A 23,862-nucleotide genomic window follows, 5' to 3' on the forward strand; every position below is an offset into this window, starting at 1 on the left:
TCGGTTTCTTTCTTCCTTTCCAAGGAACCTGTTGCTTGTCTTTCCGTATTTCTGTCGTCATTATACTTAGAAGCTCATTATATTCCCACTCTTTACTTGGCCGCTATGTTCTTCCTCGACTCCAGTGACTATATTTATTATGTGTTCAGCTTTCAAATTTGGACTGACAATTTTGCACCGCTTGCTCTCTTTTCCAACTACATATCCCATTTTCAAAAGGATGCGTTTATGGTCGTTCCATATGTTGCTCACTCCCTTCGTCGTCACTCCCTTCCTCGTCAATGACCATTCCTCTCAACTTATCATGAATTCCTTCGATCATCAGACAGTAATCAATGGGTATAGGCTGCCGGTTTCCCACTTCCCACGTGATCTGCCCTTCACACTTAGGCCCTGTATTCACGATAAAGAGGTTATGTTGCTCACAAATATCTAGCATTGACTTCCCGTTGTTGCCGGTATAGTCATCTAGATCCTGTATGTGGGCATTCATGTCATCTAACAGGATAATTCCCGCATCATTCCTGCAACCCTTAATATCAGCACTTATGCATTCCAATAATTCTTGATTTTTCTCTGTGCAATTATTTGAGGTTCAAAAATACGCTACGCCCAGTCAAGTTTTTCTTTTCACTCATTGTACCTGATAACCGAAGAAGCTCTTGACATTTTGAATTTACTCTTTTCGCTTTCGCTCCCTGACGAATGAGCATTCCAATTCCCCCTCTCTTTCATTCTGACTTAGTCCTGTTGCACCCTTTCCAAACACAATTCTAAATCACTGGCGGCTCTTCTAAGCCTCTAAGATGCATTTCTGTAACTGCATGCACCCCTATTTGGTCTCTATTTAACTGCTCCTTAATCTCTGTCCAATTTTCCTTTCTTCTGCCGCCCTGCATGTTGATGTAGCCTATTACATAGTAAGCTCTTGCTTTCCTCCTTTTTCTTTTATTGACGGCGATGCTATTCTGAGATTTCCCTAGGGGACCTTCTTCATTACTACCTACTTTGGCCTCCTGAGCACCCAAGATCCCCCAAAAATGTAACAGCACGACCAGCAAGTCGCCACCCTACTTCTCGTCCAAGCCTGTAATTGAAGTGGATCCTGTCTCGTTCAAAACCACCGCACCTCCTCAATTCCCTGTTTATTTCGACAACCTTCGAAACGTTTTTCTGGGCTAATTTTCTCTGTCGCCGCATTAGCAGCCACTATGCATCTTTGCACTTGTACTTTGTACTTTGACTGTCACGTACAGGCACCTCCGGCACCGTGCACACCACGATCTCCACGTGAGGGGACAGTTTGCGCAAGTCGTCTACCGCCTTCCCCAAGCACTGGACTAATGGTGTCCCTTCGTTATTTTACCTACCTGCTAATATGACAAGGTTGCGCACGTGGGCATTTTCCGCGAGCTATGCTTTTGCTCGCTCCATGACAAAACTCAGTGTACGCCCTGGAAATGTCACTACCGCCACTCTTTTATCACCTTTCACCCTCTCCAGAATTGCTTCTGAGCATCGAGCAAGTTTGAATCGCAGGCGATGTTCACCATTTCACTCTCTCCTTTCTCTCCCTGCTTCCCTTTGTCCTTTTCCGCGTGATTCGGACTTGACAAGTGGCATTGAGCCCTGCGTTCCTGCTTTTTTCAAGTGGCGGCCTCAAGATAGATGCCGCTCTTTCCAAATACTTCCTCACGACGTTGCACGCATGCCGCGTACTTTTCTGACCCCCCCTCTCCTGTCACGTTGGGGGAGTGCGTTTCACCGTCACGACCATTCCGGTTCAAAATGGTGGCTCTGTTAAGCTTTTCCTAAGCTGCTTGAAGTCTTTCTTGCACTGCCTTCCGGCCATCATGCTCCATATTTAGCTCATTTTGGAGGTCTTCGACCTGTTTGAGAAGCTCATCCTGGAAAGCCTCCATTTTCTTCATCCTACCATCGACATCATAGTGTGTGCTGATTGACTCGATTCCCTCTCCATTCTCCTCCATCCCTTCGACTGCCTTGAGTGACCCCCGCACACCGCATGGTTTCCCGGCTTTCTCGCCATGTATTGCACGGTTATTTCAAATGCAAATGCTATAATGCTAACTCAGAGCATGAGCCTTCTAGCAAAAGCCGATACGCACAATATCTAAATCCTTAAAATGCCGCAATGTAATTCTCACCAATGTTTTAAAAGCAATCAATGCTGCAATGACTTAAGGTATGACAGGTCTTCGCACGTGTTCAACCACGCGGCCACGCTCTCACTTTCCTACCAAAGCAATATTCCCGATACAAAAACACACACAGTAAAACCACTAAAAGCTATTGGGCTTGCCACTGCCAAGCTACTATTTAAAGTCTATAAAGACTTAACGTCCCACCTGGTTGCACGTGTTGAAGCACGTGGCTCTTAAGGACGCTCTGACTATCCTACAAAACGAAATATGCACGAAACACACCCGCGCGCACAAAAAAAGAAAACGAAAGGATACTTACAAATTATAATTTAAAAGCTAAAAAATCAGCAAATAAAAACAAAAGCAAGCTCAAAGCATGCACAAAAAATATGATTTCGTCGCTGCCACGGAGCCCTGGAAACATACGTCCATCCGCCACAAAATCTCACGCTTAACCCCCTCTACTGTCGGCCGTGAGCGCCATCTCTCTGCTACTACCCTGAACGGCGGGAACCTCCAAGGCAATGGGAAAACGAGCAACGCGGTAGGCATCTAGTAAAGGAGACGTTGGTAATACCCTGCTAACCGGAATCTCTAGAATAACGATACGAAATAAAAGTGATTCCAAACGTTCCATAAGGCAAACAAGTCCTACGTTTACTTTCCTCTAGGACTTACCTAACGAGAAGGTGATTATGTGTGCAGGCCTAGTGGAGGGTGCGCTGCCGTCTGGTCCGATAAACCGCGACGGGTCGAACTTTTCAGGCTCCTTCCAGAGTTTGGTGCTCTGGTGGACGGCCCAAAAGTTCGGCAGCAACACGGTGCCCTTGGGAACGTGGTAGCCGCCAATCACTGTGTCTTCCGCTACTCTGCAGGTGCGGTGTAGACAATGGAAACACAAAGGTTGGCATACAACGCGAAAATGACAGCTGCACGCCTACGTACACCATACCGCCGTTGCTACATGTCTCGTTTCTACTCAGTTCAGCGATCTGTTCCAAAATATCAGCGATATTCCGATGCAACTGTATAGGCCTACACGCTCTGGCGACAAAGCTCGCAACCCCACTAGTGACTATGATGGGAGGAAGAGGAGGAGGAAATGTAAAGATTTGTTAGCTTCAACGGAAGTATAGATGCGGGCCCAGTATTTTTTAGCCGCTCTATTGTAGACTCAGCCCTTCAGTCCCAACACATTCTTGATGTGCTGCATCAGAAGCTGCCTCGCATAATTTACGAGTGCTCGTGTCGAAAAGTTCGTGTCCCGTCCCCAAAGAGCATCCCTTGGTGCATTTTAGATATGCACTGCAACAGACACGAACAATCGAAGACAAAGCAAGAGACGAAGCCCTGCAGATCGGTATAACTGCCATCAAATTATTTGTTAATTTCACGTCATTTCGCCCGCGGATCCTTCTACGTCACAGACAAGCTGGGCCACAAGGCAAGCTTAGCGATTACGTGTCCGTAACCAGGAAAGTGAACGAATAATCTGATGCCAAGTATTTAGATTACATGGCAATCTTGAATTGTAGAAACACGTAAGTTGAATTTTAGAACGATTCTCTTCAGCCGATATGTTTGTTAGTATATGTTTGTAAGTTTGTAACGTTTGTAATTACAAAAGTAACTGATCTATATAATTTAAAGATCACAACATTCCGATAAAAAGCCACAAAAGTTTCTACGAATAATCGAATCATACTTGTTTTAGGGCCAGCAAGTAGAAATAAATATTAGCCACACAATTACATCCACCGTGGTTGCTCAGTGGCTATGGTGTTGGGCTGCTGACCACAAGGTCGCGGGATCGAATCCCGGCCACGGGGGCTGCATTTCGATGGAGGAGAAATGCGAAAACACTAGTATGCTTAGAATAAGGTGCGCGTTAAAGAACCCCAGGTGGTCAAAGTTTGCGGAGTTCTCCACTACAACGTGCCTCATAATCAGAAAGGGGTTTTGGCACGTAAAACCCCACAATTAAAATTTTCAACCACTCAATTACATGAACACAAGAATGAGCCGGTGTTCCTCAAAGTAGCATTCTGTTGTTCTCATGGATGCTCATAATATTGTTTTCATCAGAGAAGAGCCATTGTCATTATATACGCTTAGAACAGAGGCTTGTTTTTTGAACGCCTGACATGTGTTCTCTACCGAAAGGGACTCCGTAATGTTAACGCCGCCTTTATGAAAAAACAATAGCTGTACTTTTCAGACAAGGAAAAGAGTTTGTAGACACCTCTTCATTATCTCTGAAAATAAGCCGCGCGCCGACGAAACTGCGCCGGCGGCGAACTACCTTGCGATAATTTTCCATCGAAACTTATCATAGAACAATCACATTGCGATGGTCAGAGGTAAGCTGTGAAAAAAAAACGGTTGGCATTTTGTCCATATTCAACACAAGCTACCACATCACCTTAAAATGATAACATATATCTAATTACCATTGACGTTCACCGTGAGATGAGTTCCGCCCTAATTTTAATCAGTATGGGGAAGAACGTCGTTCAACACTATTCAGAAGTTGCATTTAATACAAAGTAGAGTGGTTCACAACGTTGTTAAGGTTTCGTTGTTTGACCATACTGATCCTATTTTTGTCATCACTTCGCGAAGCGGAAATTCCGAAATGGCATGAATACATTTTGATCAAGCCTTAGAGAACCAGCATTACGCATAGTAGCTCTTTTATTCCCAAATTCTTATAGTTAAAGAGGAATACAACTGTTCACAATGTACGTACTTGTCCTTCTTGGCTGATTCCAATGGCGTGAACTAAATATATCCGACGAATGTTACATTATAATTTTATATCTCGCATAACTTGTACGTCGTTACAGAATGGATAGCTAATTACTGTCTCATTATCAAAATTTTAGCGTCGGCTTTATTTTGGTGTCACTGCTCCTTGGGGGGGGGGGCATAATACTATCTTTACATTTGAGCGATTACGATGAAAATGCCGGGGGGGGGGGGGTAGGCAGCGACTTTCATCGAGCCTTTTCCAAGTCTTTTATAGCGAAAGCCTTAGATGGCTCAAGGGTCGAAAAAGGCACAAAAATTTCAAGCGCATGCGTCAGTATTTCTTTATCAATAAAAAGAAAGGTAGCTAGATTAGATTTTTTGCGTTGAACGTTGACATTAATAATTGCTGCCACAAAAGTATCTGCGTGCGGTGTCCCGGTTTCGTTCACATTTGCCGAGCAATGTACACGTGCCTTGTGACATTCTGAGGAAAATAAGTACACTTGGAAGAACTGGAAGGAAATCAGTTGTTGAAAGTTAACGCTGTGTGTTTTGTTAACATAAAGAAATCATTCAGTGAAACCGCCGTATGTGTCTTAATGGTCCTTATAGACTTGCCACGGTCGTTCTAACGTGCGATTAACCGCGCAGAACCAGAGGAGATGTCTAGGCTACCGAAAAAGAGAACAAGTGAAGAGCAAAACAAGTAAATAAAAAGCAAGTGATAGGAAGTGAGAACGCATTCGAATGTCAGCGTAATTTGATGAATGCCTCGTGGGTGCGTAGGCTTTACAATTTCGCCGTCATCCTCTGTAGCATGTGCTAAAATGACCGTCACATTTTTTTTTCGGTTTCCTCACGTCACCCTCATGCGGGCGCTGAAAAAAAAATCGACTCCGTTTCTTATTAGTGAGCGGATTGGTTTAGTTTTCATTGCAAATCACATCCGCCTGGACAGATAATTCATTCCCAGTGGCGTAATTCGAGCAAATTGCACGTTTATATAGGCTTTAAAAACACTGTTCAAAGTTGGAATGGCACTGCAAAGACCGTTTTAAAATGGTGAGAAAACGCAGTTGTCGTAGCTCACACCGTGAATATATCCTTAAAACTATTTATTTCACAAAAGCGCAAGGAACGCCATCAAATTAAAGACAGGTCAAAGCGCTGACAAGCAAGCGGCCATCTTTGGCGCTGATGTAGTTACGAACTGTTACCACCTGGCCCAGTTCACTGTTCCCTTCCGAGCCATTGCCCGTTTCACTGGTGCTGTACGCTAAAAACATAGTGCTGTTCGCTAAAAATATAGTGAGCCCACACGACGTGCTCTCGGTTCTCATAAAAATAAACATTACTTGTGACATTGCGCGTCTCGAAACTGCTCAGGGTTATGACGGACGCCGCAGCGGAGCGCGCCGGAATTACTTAAACCACTCGGGCGTTCGTTAACGTGCACTTAGACCTAATATAATTAAATCTGACGGTGTTTCGCAGAGATGAATGAAGACAATGCGACACGCACCCAGCATTTTTTTTTTTCGTGGGAGAGGCGGCCAACCCAAGTTAACTTTTCTGTGCGAATGAGCGGTCAGGGTACCTTTACTAGTGTAAATGGGAGTAATGCCCACTATTCGCCCATAAAAACGCGTAAACCCGTAAAAAAGAAATAAAGTCAGGTGCATCTCACAGGTGTACGCCTGTGAGATTGACCTCGTCCTTGCTTGACAAACAAGGAACCACATCAAATGGACTCGCGCAAGGAAGAAGCGCAGGAAGAACACTGCCAAGAACAAGTAAACCAGCGAAAGTGTAAAATAACGATTTCTAGTATAGCTTCTTTAATGAGCTCTGGAAGAAATACACAGAAAGCTTTATTTGCGGAAGAATCACAGTTCTTTTGGATCCGTCGTTTACTGCTCTACCAAGTTAAGTGCCAAAAGTGACGCGTATTGTTGTTTAGTAAGTTGTGCAACGATGCGTGGCTTCCAGTCCCGTACAACCACGTAGAGTGCAGGACGCTGCGGTTCTAGAAGTACTGCACCCACCTCGGAATGTTAGAAAAGCACCCACATAAGCATAGCAGAGAAATGGCTACGTCAGGTGGTTAGACTAATAAAGGTAGAAGCGTCATTCAAAGCACACGAAATCCTTCTTCATTTCCGGCGGTGTTTTGTCTACTTCCTTTTTAATTAAAAAGGTTTTGACCCATAAATATTGTAAACACCAACGCAAAATTCTTGCCTTTTCTTCCTGTTTGGTTGTTGCCTCGGCTCTGCCCTAAATATATCACTTAATTTTTTTAACTCCTTGCGACTCTTGTTTCCCATTGCCAATTTTGCACGAAAAGTGGTGTAGAATTAGGGAAAAACCAGATGAGGTAACGGGTGACAGTCATATTGCTTATCGGTTTAATAGTTATTGCAGGGTTTGATGATATACGCTGTCTCTCATTATTTTATTTTCCAGCATATCTAACTTGTATTGCGGGTGTACGGTTCCAAGGATCTGCCAGCGTCGCGGCGAACCGTCGCTGAAGGAAGTAATGAAGCAAAAGGAAAATTTAAACGCAACTGGCATTGCCCCCGGGCGCAACTCGTTCCGCGAGCATACGGACCAGCGGAATATGAACTGAATCCCTTTCCTGGTCACTGGATTAGTCTAAACAAAGAAGGTCGAACTTACAAAGCAACAGCGATGCACGTGACCGTTGCAATACATGGTGACAACTGAACGCACTCGTGTTAACCGTGCGGGCACCGAATAGATGACAAAACTGGCCTTCACACCACAGGAGATGCCGATAACTACCCCCATCCAAAAGGAGTGAAAAAGGCAGCAAAATGTTGAACGCCGAAGAGCTGTCAAGTCTGAAGATTGATTTGGCGGCGCTTTAGGAATGTGGTGGCGTGGGGTGGGGGGGGGAGGTGTATACCGCTTCGTTTCGGTGGGGGGGGGGGGAGGGGCTGGGTACGTGCTTGAAAACAATTCAGTTTGCCACTCCGTTTGATGCCACCTATCTCAACACTATGCCTAGAGGAGAGTTTGTCAGCCTGCTAACATTATAGTGATCACGATGATTTCATGATGTGTGTTCGGATCTCCTTCGAAATGGGCCCGTGACAAATAGTTGCCTAGCCACCTTGACCCAGTCAGGTATTAATGCGAAAGCATTATATGCCCCATTGCGTGAAAATCCGGCGTTGTCGTTGGCGGCGTGACCGAAAGATGGTACCAAAAATGGTCAACGGCGTGAACAGTAAAAAGGCATCAAAAATGCTTCGATTGACGTCGAATTTATAAGGCAGGTTTCCGTGAACAGAAACAATTGACAGAATTGAAAAGAAAATTTGGCACGTTTCGGTCCGGGGTGGGAATCAAACCTGGGCCTCCGGAATTCGCGACGAGCACGCTTTCCTACCGCTATTGTGGTTAAATGGTTATGGTTGACTAAAGTTGTGCCTAGTGCGCACGTCATTGCACGGCCTCTGTCACTGCCTCTCGCGTGTCACTTACTCTTGTGATTTTATCAGTGCTGCGTCTGCTGGGGTGCACTCCGAAGCGTCTACCTCACCGCCATCTGTGAGGCGTGGTCGCCCAGGGAAGCACTCCGCAGAAGACGAAGCAAGGGAACACGAAAAGGAATGTCGTGTAAGTTTACAACGTGCAGGACCACATCCGGATGAATACCTAAGCGAAAACATTTTTCCAAGGCGACTACAATGCCCTCGCAAACCCATACATAAGCAGTTTGAAGTGTCCTTGCCGAACTTTTTACATAGATCCATTGCAGTCTAGCATTTTGCCTTGATCTTCGCTCTCTTCAGTAAAACTATCTCCAAATTGTACAGCTACCTATACCTGTAACGGCTACAAATCCATCAACCTCTTCCCTGCTTTTATTTGTCCCAAAGCCTCGATTGCTTACCCGCGAATGATTCTGCCTCACCTGAACCTCAGCGTTTCTCGAAGGTGAACCTTCCCTACGGGCCTTGCTGGGCAAATGCATTAGTATTACATTACGATGTGTTGAGTTGTGTCTGGACTATTGCCGCAGTAGACACACGCCTCATCAAGTTGCTAATGAAATTGCTCCGGTATACTTTTGTGCTATGGCAACTAGCCAGCTCAAAGCTGAAATAGCTAGGCAATGCTCTTTGTGTCATCGTACAGATGACACAAAGATTTCGTTATTGTAGTATTTGTGATTTTGTATAGCCTTGTCTGTTTACAACCTTTGCCCACAATTTATCGTGTTTCTCGCACTTTCTTTCTGATGTCTTCTGCATGTCTATCTACACCTTCACTTATGTTGTTGTTGTTGTTGTCCTGAGTGGCCGTGGCACATACCCACAGTGGGGGATTACCGTGTACTTGCATGCCATCTTCGTTGACCTCTTCCTCTATTTCGTGTCCAGGCTTTGAGGTACAGGCATTTGTGCGCTTCAGCTGCGAGTTTCTTTTCATTCATGTCACTGAGTGTTTTTTTTTTTCAAATGTAATTGTACTCTGCGATTCTGATTTTTAATTATGGGGTTTTACGTGCCGAAACCACTTTCTGATTATGAGGCACGCCGTAGTGGAGGACTCCGGCAATTTCGAGCACCTGGGGTTCTTTAACGTGCACCTAAATTTAAGTACACGGTTTTTTTTTCGCATTTCGCCCCCATTGAAATGCGGCCGCCGTGGCCGGGATTCGATCTCGCGAACTCGTGCTCAGCAGCGCAACACCATAGCCACTGAGCAACCACGGCGGGTCTCTGCGATTCTCAGGTGTTAAAAGCGACCCAACCCATGATATCCTGTGCTTAATAATTAGTTGTTTTACTGTGGGTCCCCACTGCTAATCGGCCTGCCAGTCTTTTGTTTACTGCTAACCCCGACAAGATCGCTGATTTTAACCACACAATGATTTTAGCGAGCTTTGGCGCCGACACAATTACTCTATTTCGAATTCCTCACACCGTCTATATGTATTGCTGTCTCATAGTGCTCGTCATTTCATTATCGCTGCATTCCGTTTCCCCGTCATACGCTGCGGTGGTCTGCTTCTCGTTGATTCCAAACAGCGCTGCTGGTGTCACCGGCTGCGCTGGGAGCAGGTTGGTTAATACGTTACTAGGAGCTGAGCTCATTCGCTTCAGGCGTTGCCCAGGCACAGCTGCGTCCTCAAAAGAATGCGGGGGCCACGAGCTTGGAACCGTACGCCACAACCTCGGTGACCGGCGGGGAGGTATAATTCATTAGGAACGTAATTCTTTAACGCCATCAGCATTCCTAGCATATTTCCCTCACTTTGCCGTGCTGCTTCTGCTTGATTTCTAGCTCCAGAGTCGTCGCAGTGATTCGATAGACAGAAATAGGTACATGTCCATCGATTTGGTTCGAACCCGGTTCCCTCAGCACATCAGCGCGATGTTATACCCATTAGACCATGGACACACGCCTCAAAACTTCACGTAGCAGACTTACTTTTTCGATCTTGCAAGTCAGCGGTTTGAGATGCTTTCGAACATGAGGCAACAATTTATCGATAAAAGTGGGGGCGCTCGCTCTTCCAGATGAAGAAAAAAATTTGGTTTACGCCTGCAAAGGAAGCCTATTCAATCGCGTCGCAGTTTTTTCGAAGCCAGTTATACTGAACTCCAATTTTGCAGTGGTAGCGGTACGAAACTGGGTACGGTTCGGATGTCGTGCTTAGTGAAGATTTCTTAGTGGCGTCCAAATGTGCTCAGAGTCACCCAATACGGGATACAACAGCTGCGTGCATTGCCCCCTCCATAATATCATTAAAGAAAATTCACAGAACCGCTTACAGGGTCTGCCTTGCAGGTAGGACATGCCGCCTAAGTAGGCCTCGTCAGCTGCCGAGCTTGAATGTACACCGATATGTTCAATCGGTAACGAACACGAAGCAATGGAAATCTCCGAATAACCACTAGAGACCGCAAACAAAGGTGTCTTCGACAATGCGATGTGTGGGTTCATTGCTTGAATGATATCTGCATTTACGTTGAGAGTGATTATCTGCTGGAATCTCGAAGCGATGCTTTCGTAGACTCTTTCTGAAATTTGGAGGTATAATCTAACCGCTGTCATTGGCGCCATTGACTGCACTGATGTGAAAATGGTGAGCATAGAAATTAGCGGAAACATTGTTCGCGGAAACTCGCTGCGCGTATCATCGTAGTGTGGCGCTGTGGTGCATTCTAAAATGTCGAGCCCGTCGTGTCTTGCGATTCAGCACGTTTTAACGATGAAATTACCTTGGGTTTCCTCCGCAGAAATGGGCATGCTGTTTAATGGACGCGTTGGTCACTGAAACCTGCAACGACGTTTCTTATCGCAATGCGTCATTTTGCCCCAGGAAAGCTTCGCGCACACCGATTTCCATAGTAGATTACCACAGGGGCTTGGCCAATAATCGGGTAGCTTATAGTAAAATGTATGCGGAATCTCCGCCGTGTTCTTTTTCTACGATGGACCGACTATAATACGCTGACTTCGAGCCTCCAGCAGCACTTTTCTGTTCTTTCGTATAGAAAGTAACGACAACATTTCTAAATAATGGGATGGAACTTATGGATATAGTTATTATTATTATTATTGTTGTTATTAATAGTAACACATTATGTGTTAGCGGCTATTTGAAACCAAAATGAGTATTCGTAATTACATATACTCGCAAGAGTACGGCTGGTGCTAGCAGCGGCAGCAATAGCTGCCAAATTTCAGATCAGAGTGCTTTTCCAACGTTGTCGGTTAATCATGTGCGATATAGTTCGATATATACTTTTGCGACATAACCAGCACAGGCGTGATCGTCATACCCGCGAGGGATGCCAAAAGGTGTGCACGCTTTCCACCGGTACATCTCCCAGATGGTGGCCATGGTGAGCGGCATGCGGACGTGGTCCGCCCACGTCGGCAGCCGCTCTCTGCCCACAACGCGGTCAATCTCCTGCCGCACCTGCTCCTGCAGAGTGTCTGCATGGGCGGCAAAGTTGAGCACGTGGCTTTGAAGAAACAGTGCCACCACGGCTGTGGCGCCCAGCAGGTAGTCGGTCACGTTGCCCACCAGCCGGCCCTCTGCAGGCGACGAAGGAAATCATCGCTGTAGGCAATGCAGAAAATCTCACGCTGTGACAGGTCGTACCATGAAAGCATCGAACTTCACAACCTAGACGGAAGGGCCTACTGCAATGAAATTTCACTTGGCAAAGCTTGGCAAGAAAAGTGCAGTAAATAATACTGATCGAGTAACGGCATTGTATACAGGTAGAATACATAGTCTCGATGATCAAGGTGAGATTTTAAGATCAACGTACAAGCCAATACACTTTTCAGGCTTGGTGTGGTGCCTGAAACCAGCAAAACGCTTTGTCGAAAGCCAGTAGGGCTGTGCTAGTTCAGGTGCAACCAAATTAGCACAGTTCATTCGACTTCAATCAATCAATCAATCAATCAATCAATCAATCAATCAATCAATCAATCAATCAATCAATCAATCAATCAATCAATCAATCAATCAATCAATCAATCAATTATTTGTTTATTTATTTGCCACTTCAGAGAGCGGAGGGCATGGGAAGCAAAAGCTCTAGTGAGCTTGACTAGGCTTCCCAGCCTATTACAGTTTAGCAACATGTAGTGGGGAGTGGCGGTATACATAATCTGCGTACATAAACATAAACATAAGACAAAACCATGCATTATGCTTGTATGCAATGATCGAGGAAAAAAGCGTAAAGCGAAGAGAAACACATCGAAGACAATTTTCATGTTTGGAATTCCAGATTTAAGCTCCACACGAAGAAAGCATGAAGCTCAGACCTGTAACATGAGATATCAAAATCATTTCATGTTAAAACATTGAATACGTAGGGTAGAGTTAATTTCAACGTTTGGCCTCCGTAATTTGTACGTGGTGTTCTTGTTTCAAATTTTTTCATCAGCCGTAAAGGATACACAGAAGCGCATTCGGTTAACTCTGCTATTTCTTTAAGCACTGAGATATTGTTCTTTACTTCGTATTTTTATCGAAGAACTAGGCGTAGGTTACAAATAATAAAAACCGTTTCAATTTCAGCAATATTGAAGAGCTGTGCGGAAGGATGATCTCTGGCTAAGTTTTCAATGATGCGTAAAGCTTTCATTTGAAGGATGTAGACGTGTTGTAAGGTTCTGTGCGTGGCAGTGCCCCATACGAGGTGGCAATAATACACTTGTCAGATGAACAAAGATTTGAAAAGCAGCAATTTGGTATTAGTAAGAAGGACTTTAGTGTTATGGTATAAGAGACCAATAAGACGTGAGACAGCTAGACACACGTGACTGACATGCACATCCTACAGCAACATTTTTGTAAACCAAAAACCAAAGGCTTTGAATGCTAACACAATTGCTGTGTTATTCGAGCTATAAGTAAACGATTCAGAGCGTAATACACGTTTACCCTTAGGGTGAAAAATGATCGCTTTTGTTTTGGCCGCTCTAATTTCAAATGTATTTATTGAGACCAACGCTCGAATATGACTAACATTTCGTTAGCTTTTCTAACTGATTCGTCAGGTTCTTTACCACTGAAAAACACGCTGGTGTCATCAGCGCATATAACATAAAATGAGTTAGCATAAATAAAATAATTATGGCATTTTACGTGCCAAAACCAAGATCTGATGAATTCACGCCGTAGTGGGGGGCTCCGGAAATTTCGCCCACCTGAGGTTCTTTAACGTGCAGCTAAATCTAAGTACACGGGTATTTTCGCATTTCGCCCTCATCGAAATGCGGCCACTGTGGCCGGGATTCGACCCCGCGACCGTAGGTTAAATATTGACGATGTTGTTAATTTATGAATTAAACAAGAAAGGTACCAGTATACATCCCTGCGGCACACCTGGCGTTGACGCGACAAATGAGAAGTCACAAGTTCAAGAGCACGCCATTGAATGCCATAGCTCTCAGGCTTAGCAAGAAGGAGAAGAAAGGGGGTAAACTGAGGAGCCCAATTTTTACAAATCCTATCATGAGAAGCCAACAAACGAAGACGGCAAGGAAAACACGGGGGGAATTAGTTGTACCTAATTAAAAAAATAAAAGATAAATTATTCGCAAATAAAGTGAATGAAAAAACTACTTGCAGCAGGTGGGAGTGTTAACCTTGGGAGTGTTAAGCAGCGCCGGCGCCAAGGTTTGTGAGTGGTGGCGCTGGCTAACACTCCCAAGGTTAGTTCTACTAGTAACACATAAATACAAAAGAAAGTGGTTAGGGAAACTGCGCCGCGGTAGCTCAATTCGTTAGAGTGCCGCACGCGTAATGCGAGGACGTGGGATCGTTCCCCGCCTGCGGCAAGTTATTTTTTTCATCCACTTTCATTGCCATTAATTTATCGTTTCTGTAATTAAATTAGTAGGTACAAGTAATTTCCCCTATGTTTTCCTTGATCTCTTTGTTGGATTCTCGGGATAAGCTTAGCATGAAGTATTTTATGATTTAAACTATCGTAGACTTTTTAAAAATCAATATAGAGGGCTAATACTAGTCGTTTATTCTAAATGTTTCTGAGAATAAATTATTTTTGCTCAAGCCGCGCCATTTCAGTCGATCTATTTTTTTTTTTGTGTGAGACCATCTTGGAGTGGCGTTAAAACGTTATGTTGCTCGATAAAATGGGAGAGAGGAGTTTAAATGATTTTTTCTAGACCCTTGAAAAAACCGAAAGATATTGGCCTATAGTTAGCAATGCTGTTTTTATCACTCGTTTTAAAAACAGGAATGACCTTAGCGACTTGCATTTGAACAGGGAAAGTGGATGTCGTAAGACAAACGTTTAAAGCATGGACCAGCGGAGGTGCGATCATGTCGATGACATGATTAACAGGTAGCATCTGTGAGTCGTCATCATCCAGCAAACTCCTACCTTTAAGGCTACGAAATGTGGTGCTAACTTCCTGGCTATCAACCGGAGAAAGAAAAAAAAACACTGTCGTGGCTGCCGATGAAAGAAATTTCAGCGCTTCTGAATTACCCCTGAACTGGGAATTCACTAGGAAAGAGTTTTTGAAGGAATTTGCCAGCGAGGGACCACACGTCTCCGGTCCGTTCATGGTGATTTTACGAAGTATTTCACTTTTACCTGCTGGATTAAAAAGAGTGGATAGTTTCCGCCAGACAGCGTCACTGCGACCACTGCTATGCTGGCCAGTGTCGGCATAATATTGAGTCTTAACAACTCTGATGTCCTCGTTTACTTCATTTTCGATACGCCTTGTATCGCGATAGAGTTAAAACGTCGGTAATTTGGACAAAGGTTCTGTAAAGCTGGTTTTTAACACTGATGCGTTGAACCAAAGAAGAGATAACCAAGGGCTATCGAATTTTCCCCCATCTTGATTTTTGATGTTTCCTTGAATGGGAAGTGCTCAGAATAAAATGTTTTAAATTAGTTCATACATTTTTCATATGAAGTTCTGAGTACTGCAACTGTGCGGTATACATCATTCCATGACGCATTTTGTATTGTGGTACGAAATGATTCAAGGGTGTAATCGGTTATCGTCTGATAGAATTGATCATACAATAATGGGCGTTTAGTCGTTTATTTCAGCGCACACAAAATTATTCCCATGTGATCCCTCAGGTCACAGCAAACAACGCGTAATTTTTTTTCAGTGACAGCTCAAAGTTAGTTACAAATGTGTCAAGAAGTGTCGCTGACTGCTGCGTAACACGAGTTGGCAAATTAATCACATCTGAACTTGCATTAGAAGACACCGTGACATCAAAGTCAAATCGCAGTGTACTATTGTCCGACATATTGATGTCAAAGTCTCCACCACAGAAAATTGGGTAATTATTTTCAGTAGCGTACCAAACAAGATCACCTAAACAGTTGAACGAGAACTGATACGTAAGCATCTAACGGAACAGCAGGAACAGAGAGCCAATGTGCCCTTTCATCTGCTCAGGCTTCATGTAGTCACCTGGCCCCTGGGCAGACATTTCTCAGCGAAAAATGCGCAAAAATCTTTGTCCAAAATAAGCCGCTCACGTATCTGCCTGCTCAGTCTCAGGAACTGCAATGTGGTTTGATGCAGTGATGCGATGTCTCATCGATGCAATGCGCAGAGCAGGCGTTGACTCTCCTCGGCGCGCAAGCACTCGAGCTGACAATTTTTTATCAGAAATGGCAGCACCCAGCAACCACTTGTTTTTGCGCTAAGGTGCTCATTTAAAAACACGGGCATTGAGTGGCCTTCATACTGGAGAGACTGAGTAGTAATTCGAGCCTTCCTGGCTATAGCTAGTATAGCGTTGATGTTATAACTCAACTGTTATGACTGCTACCGGTCGGGAACGGTATCCAGCTGAACGGCCAGGAGCATATTAACGCTCACGCAAGAACGGGAACACTGCGCCCGTTTATTCAGTGACAGCCCTTTTCTCAGACGTTCCGAAGCCGCTGCGTCGCTTTTGATGACGTCAGTGTCACGCCAAGGCGAACGCGGTTTTTTACTCTTCGTTGTAGTTTTCACTTTGAAGCACCCTTCCCTCCTTAAGGTAAGTACCGCTATACGGAATTTCTTGTACGGGTCGATCGACGAGGCACAGCTGGTCCATCCTCTTCCGGCAGCGTCGGCACACCAGATGGTTGATCTTGCGAAGGTTATGCCGGCACAGGACTGCATGGAGGACGGACTTGATCCACGTGACGATGAAGCTCACCTTCTGCCGTTTCAACGGTGATAATTCGGGATCCTGTTGTTTCTTTTACTGTGGCTGGCAGCCACCTTCCTCCCTCTCCGAAGTTGCGAGCCCGAACATGAGTGTCCGGGTTGAGCTTGCTTTCTTGATCTGCCTGTGGAGAGATAGGGAAGGTTACGGGCAGCGGAAGGCACGTGTCTGACCGAGAACGGATTTGATAACCCAAAAGACGTTGATACGGTGATCTTCCATCATCCAGGGGCGTTCTACGGTTGATAAAGAGCAGTTTAGCCAATCGCTCAGCCAAGTCACCTGACCGAACCTTCTTCAGACGATCTTTCAACGTCCGCACGGCACGTTCAGCAAGCCCGTTCGATTGGGGGTGATATGGTGCCGTACGAAAGTGCTTTAAGTTATTTCCTGTGAGAAGCTTCATGAAAGTCTCTGACATGAACTTAGTTCCGTTCTCTGTCACAATGGTTCTTGGTATGCCAAGCCAGCTGAAGACTGCACGCAAGGATGTACCTGTTGATCGTGCTGTGGCATGACGCACTGGATTTGCTTCCATCCCTTTCGAATGTGAATCTATGGCCACTAGGATCATGGTGTTATTCACTAGACCGGCATAGTCCAAATGTACACGTGACCAATTCTCGTGCGTTAGTGGCCAGCTTACTGGTATTTTTGCCGGTGGCATTGCGCTTGCTAGTATGCATGTAGTACGATTCCTACTGATCTGTTCGATAACTCCGTCAATGCCGGGCCACCACACGACCGTACGGGCCAATGCCTTCATTGCAGACATTCCCTGGTGCGTCTCGTGCAGGAATTGAAGCATGTCACCACGAGCAGCTTCGGTAATTACGACTCTGTGGCCCCAGTAACTGAAACCTTCGTAAACGGTCGGCTCACTCTTTCGTGCGAAGTATGGGTCCAACCACGGATCGGGTGCTTTGCGCTCCTTTGGCCAACCACGAAGCACGTAGGACTTGGCATTTCTAAGTTGTTGATCTTTCTCGGTCAACTGTCTCATTGCCTGCGAAGAAACGGGTGTGTAATCCGGCTGCTGCAGCGAGTGCACGTACTCGTGCAGCTTCTCTGATGTGTCCTCGGTGGTTTCTAGAGGAAGGCGACTGAGCGCGTCTACATTCAGGTTGACCGAACCAGGTTTGTACTCGATCTTGTACTGGTATGCTCCCAGCAGCAAGGACCAACGCTGAATTTTTCTGGCAGCCATGATGGGCGTGGGACGATCTCCGCGAAATAGACCCACCATCGGCTTCTGACCTATGATCAAGGTGAATGTTCTTCCCAGTAGGTAGTCTCGGAACTTTGATACCCCGAATGCTAGGGCGAACGCTTCAAGCGGCAGTTGGGAATAATTTCTTTTCGCTTTGTAAGACTTCGAGAGCGAAAACCTATAGGCTTGTCCACATTGCCAATGCAATGGGACAGTACCGCTCCGATTCCGTTCGGTGACGCATCGCATTCCAAGTGCAGCGGCAGTGAGGGGTTGAAATGAGTGAGCATTTTGGCATTGCAAAAAGCGTTTTTTGACTCCTGAAACGCTTCCCGTCGTTGACAGCCCCAATTCCAGCGACGCTCTTTCGTTAGCAAATTGTAGAGCGGGAATAGCAGGCTGGCCATATTGGGAAGGAACTTGCTATAATATTTGGGAAGACCCAAGTAGCAACGCAGTTCACTCACGTTCTTGGGTGTTGGCGCCTTCATGATAGCGTCCATGTTCTTCTTCAGAGGTTGCTGCCTTCCCATACTGACCTTGTGGCCAAGGTACGAAACCTCAGGCATCCTGAAGGTACACTTATCCTTCCTTAGCTTGACACCGTACTGTCGAAGGCGCTGGAGAACTGCCTTGAGGTTAATTCCGCCGTCATTCCCCATCTGCACGATGCATTCCCACCCCTTATCGAGGGGTCCTTAAGGTAATGAAGCTGAAGTAAAATATGTTTTATATTACAATTATTATGAAATGCCGCATATGCCAAGCGACACATACCTAGTGTCTGAAGTTGGCGTAAAAGAGGTTTATTCATGAGCGGCAAATACCCAGAGAGAGAAAAAAATGATAAATGAAAGGCAAGGACGTTAACCACGACTGGGACTGGTTGGCTACTCAACATTGGTGGAAGGGAAAAAGGAAGGGAAAGATTAAGAGAAGAAGAGAAAGTCCGCTGTGGATATCGGCGACCGTAGCAACAGTTTTATGTTCTATATCACTGATGATCACTAAGTCCGCAACACAATCTGTCACTCAATTCGGTAGCTTTGAAAAATTGCAGCAGCACTTTTGTGACCTTTTGCGGCTGAGATATGCGAGGGCATGGTCCCAACATCTTGTTCAAATTCAATGGTTTTCTATACAAATGATTTAGAGCTGTGCAGATGTCCTGCCTGTCATTTTCAAAAGATGGGCAGTAGCACAGTAGATGCTCTATAGTCCTCTATCTGTCATTAGAATCAAACATATATATGCATTAGTTAACGTAGCCCCCACGTGTAAGCGGCAGTGAGTTTTTTCTTCACTTCGCGGAAGCCCAGGTAACAGCCGCAGTTGCATAGATCAATGCTGTCAAGAGAATGCAATCCATGGTGATTGAATTCAGGAGCGTGCCGCTTCTTCAATTCCATAGGGTGCGCTAGCTTGCTAAACAATTGGCTGGGTCAGTCCTTAACAACCACCTTGTACAGAAACAAGAAGGTTTGTTCCTTCGTGGTCTTTCCTAGCATCCGCGTCTGTTAGGTCGTTGCCGGAAATACCGCAATGACCCGGCAGCCGCTGGATCGATGGAAACAACTTTATTTTAAATCCGGCAAAGTTTAACGACCTGGGCTCAGGTCTCCCATGAGGGGACTTTGAGGCCTTGCCTTGTCGCCGCCTCTCGGGCCCGGTGGAGCGGCCACTCTTGCGTCGATATTGAGGTGGGAGCCGCGCAGACGCAAGAGCCGCCGGAGCTACTGCCATTTTAGCTGATGTAACACGACACTCTCACAACATTTGCGAGAGCGTAGCTCTAGCTGCCTGACATAACTTGCAAAGAGCACTCGGGTAGTGCGCGTGGAAAATGTGCCGCAATCGCACCGGATTTAGGAAGGTGTGTGTCTGCAGTTGTCGCCAGACGGCTGCCTCGCGACATTTCAGTTTGGAGTGAGGTGCAGGAATCATCCTCCTGCCTACCTGGTAGTGCTTGTGATGTCGTTGTATCTGACTAAGCGTTCTCGCATGTTTCGAACCACGAGGTACGAACTCAAAGCTCTGCGCAGTGGGTCAGTTCTCGAGCAGAGCGGTGTGCTACCTCGTTCAAGTTAGGGGGCGGGCCTCGTCGGTGGGGGTGGCGGCATGAGCTGGGAACCGCATGGTCGCGGTGCTATCGAAGTGCTGTCGACCAGCTTTCCTTAGGATCTGGAGAGCTTCGGAGGAAATGCGCTCTCGCGCGTAGTCACGAACTGCGGCTTATGAGTCGCTAAGACCTACCTCACCGAAGGGGTCGGTCGGTAAGCGCAAGCGCAATCGCCATCTCTTCCGCTGTTTCTGGGTGTTCCGTGCTGACAATACACACGTCATCAGCCGCTGAAACACGACGTTCGTGTCCTTTTGCGATCACACGACGGTGCGTTTCCCGTATCTCCGACACGAGTTGTTCGCACGACCCGCGACGTAGAGCCGAGAAAATACATTCTAGGGCCACCTATGAGTCGCAGAAGATAGCCTACCGATTAGCCGGTTGGTTGTTAATATTGCATATGCGCAGTTTGTGCACATCCATACTAAGCAAAGGAGAGGTGGAAAAGAAGGAAGACGAGGACTTTGCTTTTGTCGGCTGGTCTCACCCCATCCAGAGCGTTAGCGCCGAGCCTTCTAAATAAACGCCTCACGCCTTGCGACATTTGTGGTGGACGTGCTGGTTAGCCCGTGCGACCACGGAACTTTTCCCTCCAAGTCTTCGACGCTGTTATCGTCTTGCCTGCCGTCCGCCATCGCTACCCGACATATGTCCACTGACGCCGGCACTTCGACGTGCTCGCCTCCTGGTCTTTACCAGCCGCATCGGGAGCCACGCTCCTTCGGAGGAAAAACTAGGCCAGACGTCGATGAATGGCTGACGCATTACAAAAGGGTGAGGAAGACCAACAAATGTGACTCGAAGTAGCAGCTTAGAAATGTAGTGTTCTCGTTAACTGATGCCGCGCTGGTCTGGTAAGAGCATCACTAGGACACCCCGACAGCCTGCAGCACTGTCGTTGAAGAAATCAAAAGGTATGCTGGTGACACCACTGCAAAAAAAAAAAAAGCGTTCCGGACTATCACTCGCCCAAAGGGCTCAACTTGGTGAGGCTTGCGCCGAGGAGCTCTTGACGCTGTGTAAGCAGGCGAACCCACGTATGTCAGAAGAGGACAAAGTTGGCCATCTACTCAAGGGGATCGCTGAGGACGGCTGTGATTTCCTCATCAACAAAAATAATTTGGGCTCAGTTTTTGACGTCATGTTACATTGCCGCGGCTTCGAAACCCTGACGATTCGCCGCATCACGAGAGAGTTTGGTTAGTTGGCCAACGTAACGATGGCGGTAGGCATTGACATACATACATACATACATACATACATACATACATACATACATACATACATACATGCATACATACATACATACATACATACACAGCCCTCGGATTGTGCGTGAAGTATGCTAAGAATGTTAATGCATTTAAATAACAAGCAGCAAAACACAAAGGCGACACACACGAGGTTAGCGAAGCACACGTGGGCACGAGAGACGCCGACAGAATGACCATAGTGAAGGCCACATTATAGCCACGGCTGCCAGTTGTGGCAGTTGTGGAGGAAAAACAATGAATCGACAAAATTAACCAACATTTCTACGCTTCGTTATGCTGTGGTTCCTTTCTAAAAGTCGCAAGCTTTACTTTCGATATTGCGTCCATGTTGCGATCAAAAGACTGGAACCTGATCCTTTATGCTTCAATTTATGACAGATTAATTAATCCTTTGCAGCCTCGTTTCTATGACGCTTGATTACCCACGAAAGTGACACATCTACAAGTAGGCCCTAAGTGGAGTTTTTGAAACTTAACTCGGGCTTTTCTTAAACTTGGGCTTTCTTTTACTGGTAGTAAAAGTTGTTTCTTCCTTAAGTTTAAATTCCGATTTTCAATACAGTGATGCCAGTCGCTCAGCCCATCCTAAGGAAAATGAAGGCCTGGGAGAGTGACCACAGTGATGCGAATGGAAGGGACACAGGAAAGCTCGACAAGGTCGCAGCGATCCCATAAATGCACCCGGTATCCCATCGGTTTAAGGAGGTCGACCAACGCACGGGTGTGCACGGGTGTCAGTCTTCTCAGCTCCACGCAGGCGCTGCCACCTTTCAAAGAAAACATGGGCTGACGAAAAGCGTAAAGGCTTCTTCATGGTCAGACAGGAAACCTAGCATGTTGACTCTTCACAGAAGCTTGTGTTCAGAATTCCTCTATCGTCTGGCGCCTGTTACGTGGAGCTAACAGATACCTTAACGAGCGCTGGCGTGAATACGCGTGCAATGTGCGCAACAGGAAAGAAGGCTTTTTTGGCACAAAACACAAGCGCATGTTGGTACTGCTTGGTTCGAAAGGACCTCAACTCTCAAGGCGAAATACTTAGATGGCTCACGGGTCGACGACCGTCCGGCGTTATGGCACCAAAATTTAAGCACTTGCGCCTGTAAGCCGTCAATTTCTTTATCAATAAAAGAGCTCGATTACTTCTGTGCGCGTTAAACGGACACGCTTATAAATAATCAATCTGGTTACAAAAGTGTCCTTCGAGTGGCTTTTCCGGTCTTTTTCATATTTGCCGACAATGTACACTTGTCTTATGGTGTTTTGAGAAATATGAGTACGCCTGCACGAACTGGAAATAAATCTGTTGCGTTGTGCGTTTGTCTATAATTTGACTTTCCGCGTCCCTCTCATTCTGCCTGCGCTACGAGAAGGTAGAAGGCAACATATATACAAGCCCATGTAGCTATCCCATTCAATTAAAGTGTTAAAATAACAAAAATTCATTCAGTGAACCTGCGTATGTGTCTCAAAGCGGCACAAGGGACGCGAGAGCAGCGCGCATGCGTCAGCCAGCCATCCATTGCCCTATCCGACAAAGCGCTCCAGCTTTTAGGAAAGCGCGCTTATGACAGGCGGTTGTTGTGCTACTGTACATTTCTTTTTGAATCTCTTGTTTTTCTCGCAGTACTTGCATTGGGCTAGTTGGTGCATGTCAATCATTAACTTACCGTCATCAACGCGATCGCATCCATGAAGGCAGGACGAGCGCTTTAGTCTCTTTATTCACTCCTCCTGCCGGTACATGATCCCCTCTATGTTAGTGTGTTTTCGGCGCTGAATTGGTTTTCATTTTTCTTGTTTCTTTATGATGGCTTCACTTTTTGCTACTTGCTAGTTTTCCTTGCTTCCGCCTTCACTAATTCTTGTTTCTTTTTCAGATAGCTCTTTGACTTCCTTCTATAATACGGAACATTGATAATAAGACTTGAGTTGTCTGAACGCGCTCATCATTGTCACTTGTCTCGTCCACGCTCAACCTTCGCGCAATACACTTACGATTATGCTCCTCCACCAAGCTTCCGCATAGCGTAACTGAGCCGATGATGCGTACCTCGGAAGGTACGACCAAATGGCACCCTCTATAAGCATCCCCACGCACTCCGCATTTTCTTTCGCCGAAAATTCGTCGCCTATTGTTCAAGTTGCCCCATTCTCGTTGCCTGTCGCCAACTCCAACCGCCCCGCCATTCCAATCTTTCACACTGGCTCAGACGCATTGGTGTTCCGTGAACTTTGGTAGCCAACCGCGCTCAGTCCTGGTTAACCTCCCTGCCTTCCACTTACAATTTTCTCTCTCTGTTGTCCTCCTAATGCCTGTAGCCATCCCACTCCATGTGATGGTTACAATCACGCACCGCGCTGACCAAGCGTTGATGCTCTCCTGGTTCGCACTGTCGTCATTCGTCAAATAATCCTCTACATCGCCACCAAATGCGCCTTTCTTCAGGTTTTTATGCAATGCAAATATGTTTTGCGCAGTTTAAGAACGCGAGAGGTGGTCAAAATTAAACCCAAGTCGTTTATTACGATGTCCCGTATAGCCTACTGTGCATTCTTAGAGAGCCCGATGGCGATGTCGTTGACTTTGCTAGCTTTGCCTTTTC

General features: G+C 46.0%; 1 protein-coding gene across 1 annotated transcript in view; it reads right to left on the reverse strand.

Moving 5' to 3' along the window:
* LOC142558022 (cytochrome P450 2J4-like) overlaps positions 1-23,862 on the reverse strand; it is a 92,208-nt gene that overhangs the window by 12,697 nt on the left and 55,649 nt on the right. Inside the window, exons 7-8 of the mRNA XM_075670189.1 lie at positions 11,744-12,002; positions 2,844-3,034 (exon numbers count right to left, since the gene is read on the reverse strand). Coding sequence (XP_075526304.1) covers positions 2,844-3,034; positions 11,744-12,002 — 450 coding nt within the window. The remainder of the gene's footprint in view (positions 1-2,843; positions 3,035-11,743; positions 12,003-23,862) is intronic.

Source organism: Dermacentor variabilis, chromosome 9, assembly GCF_050947875.1.
Source record: "Dermacentor variabilis isolate Ectoservices chromosome 9, ASM5094787v1, whole genome shotgun sequence".
Lineage (NCBI taxonomy): Eukaryota > Metazoa > Arthropoda > Arachnida > Ixodida > Ixodidae > Dermacentor > Dermacentor variabilis.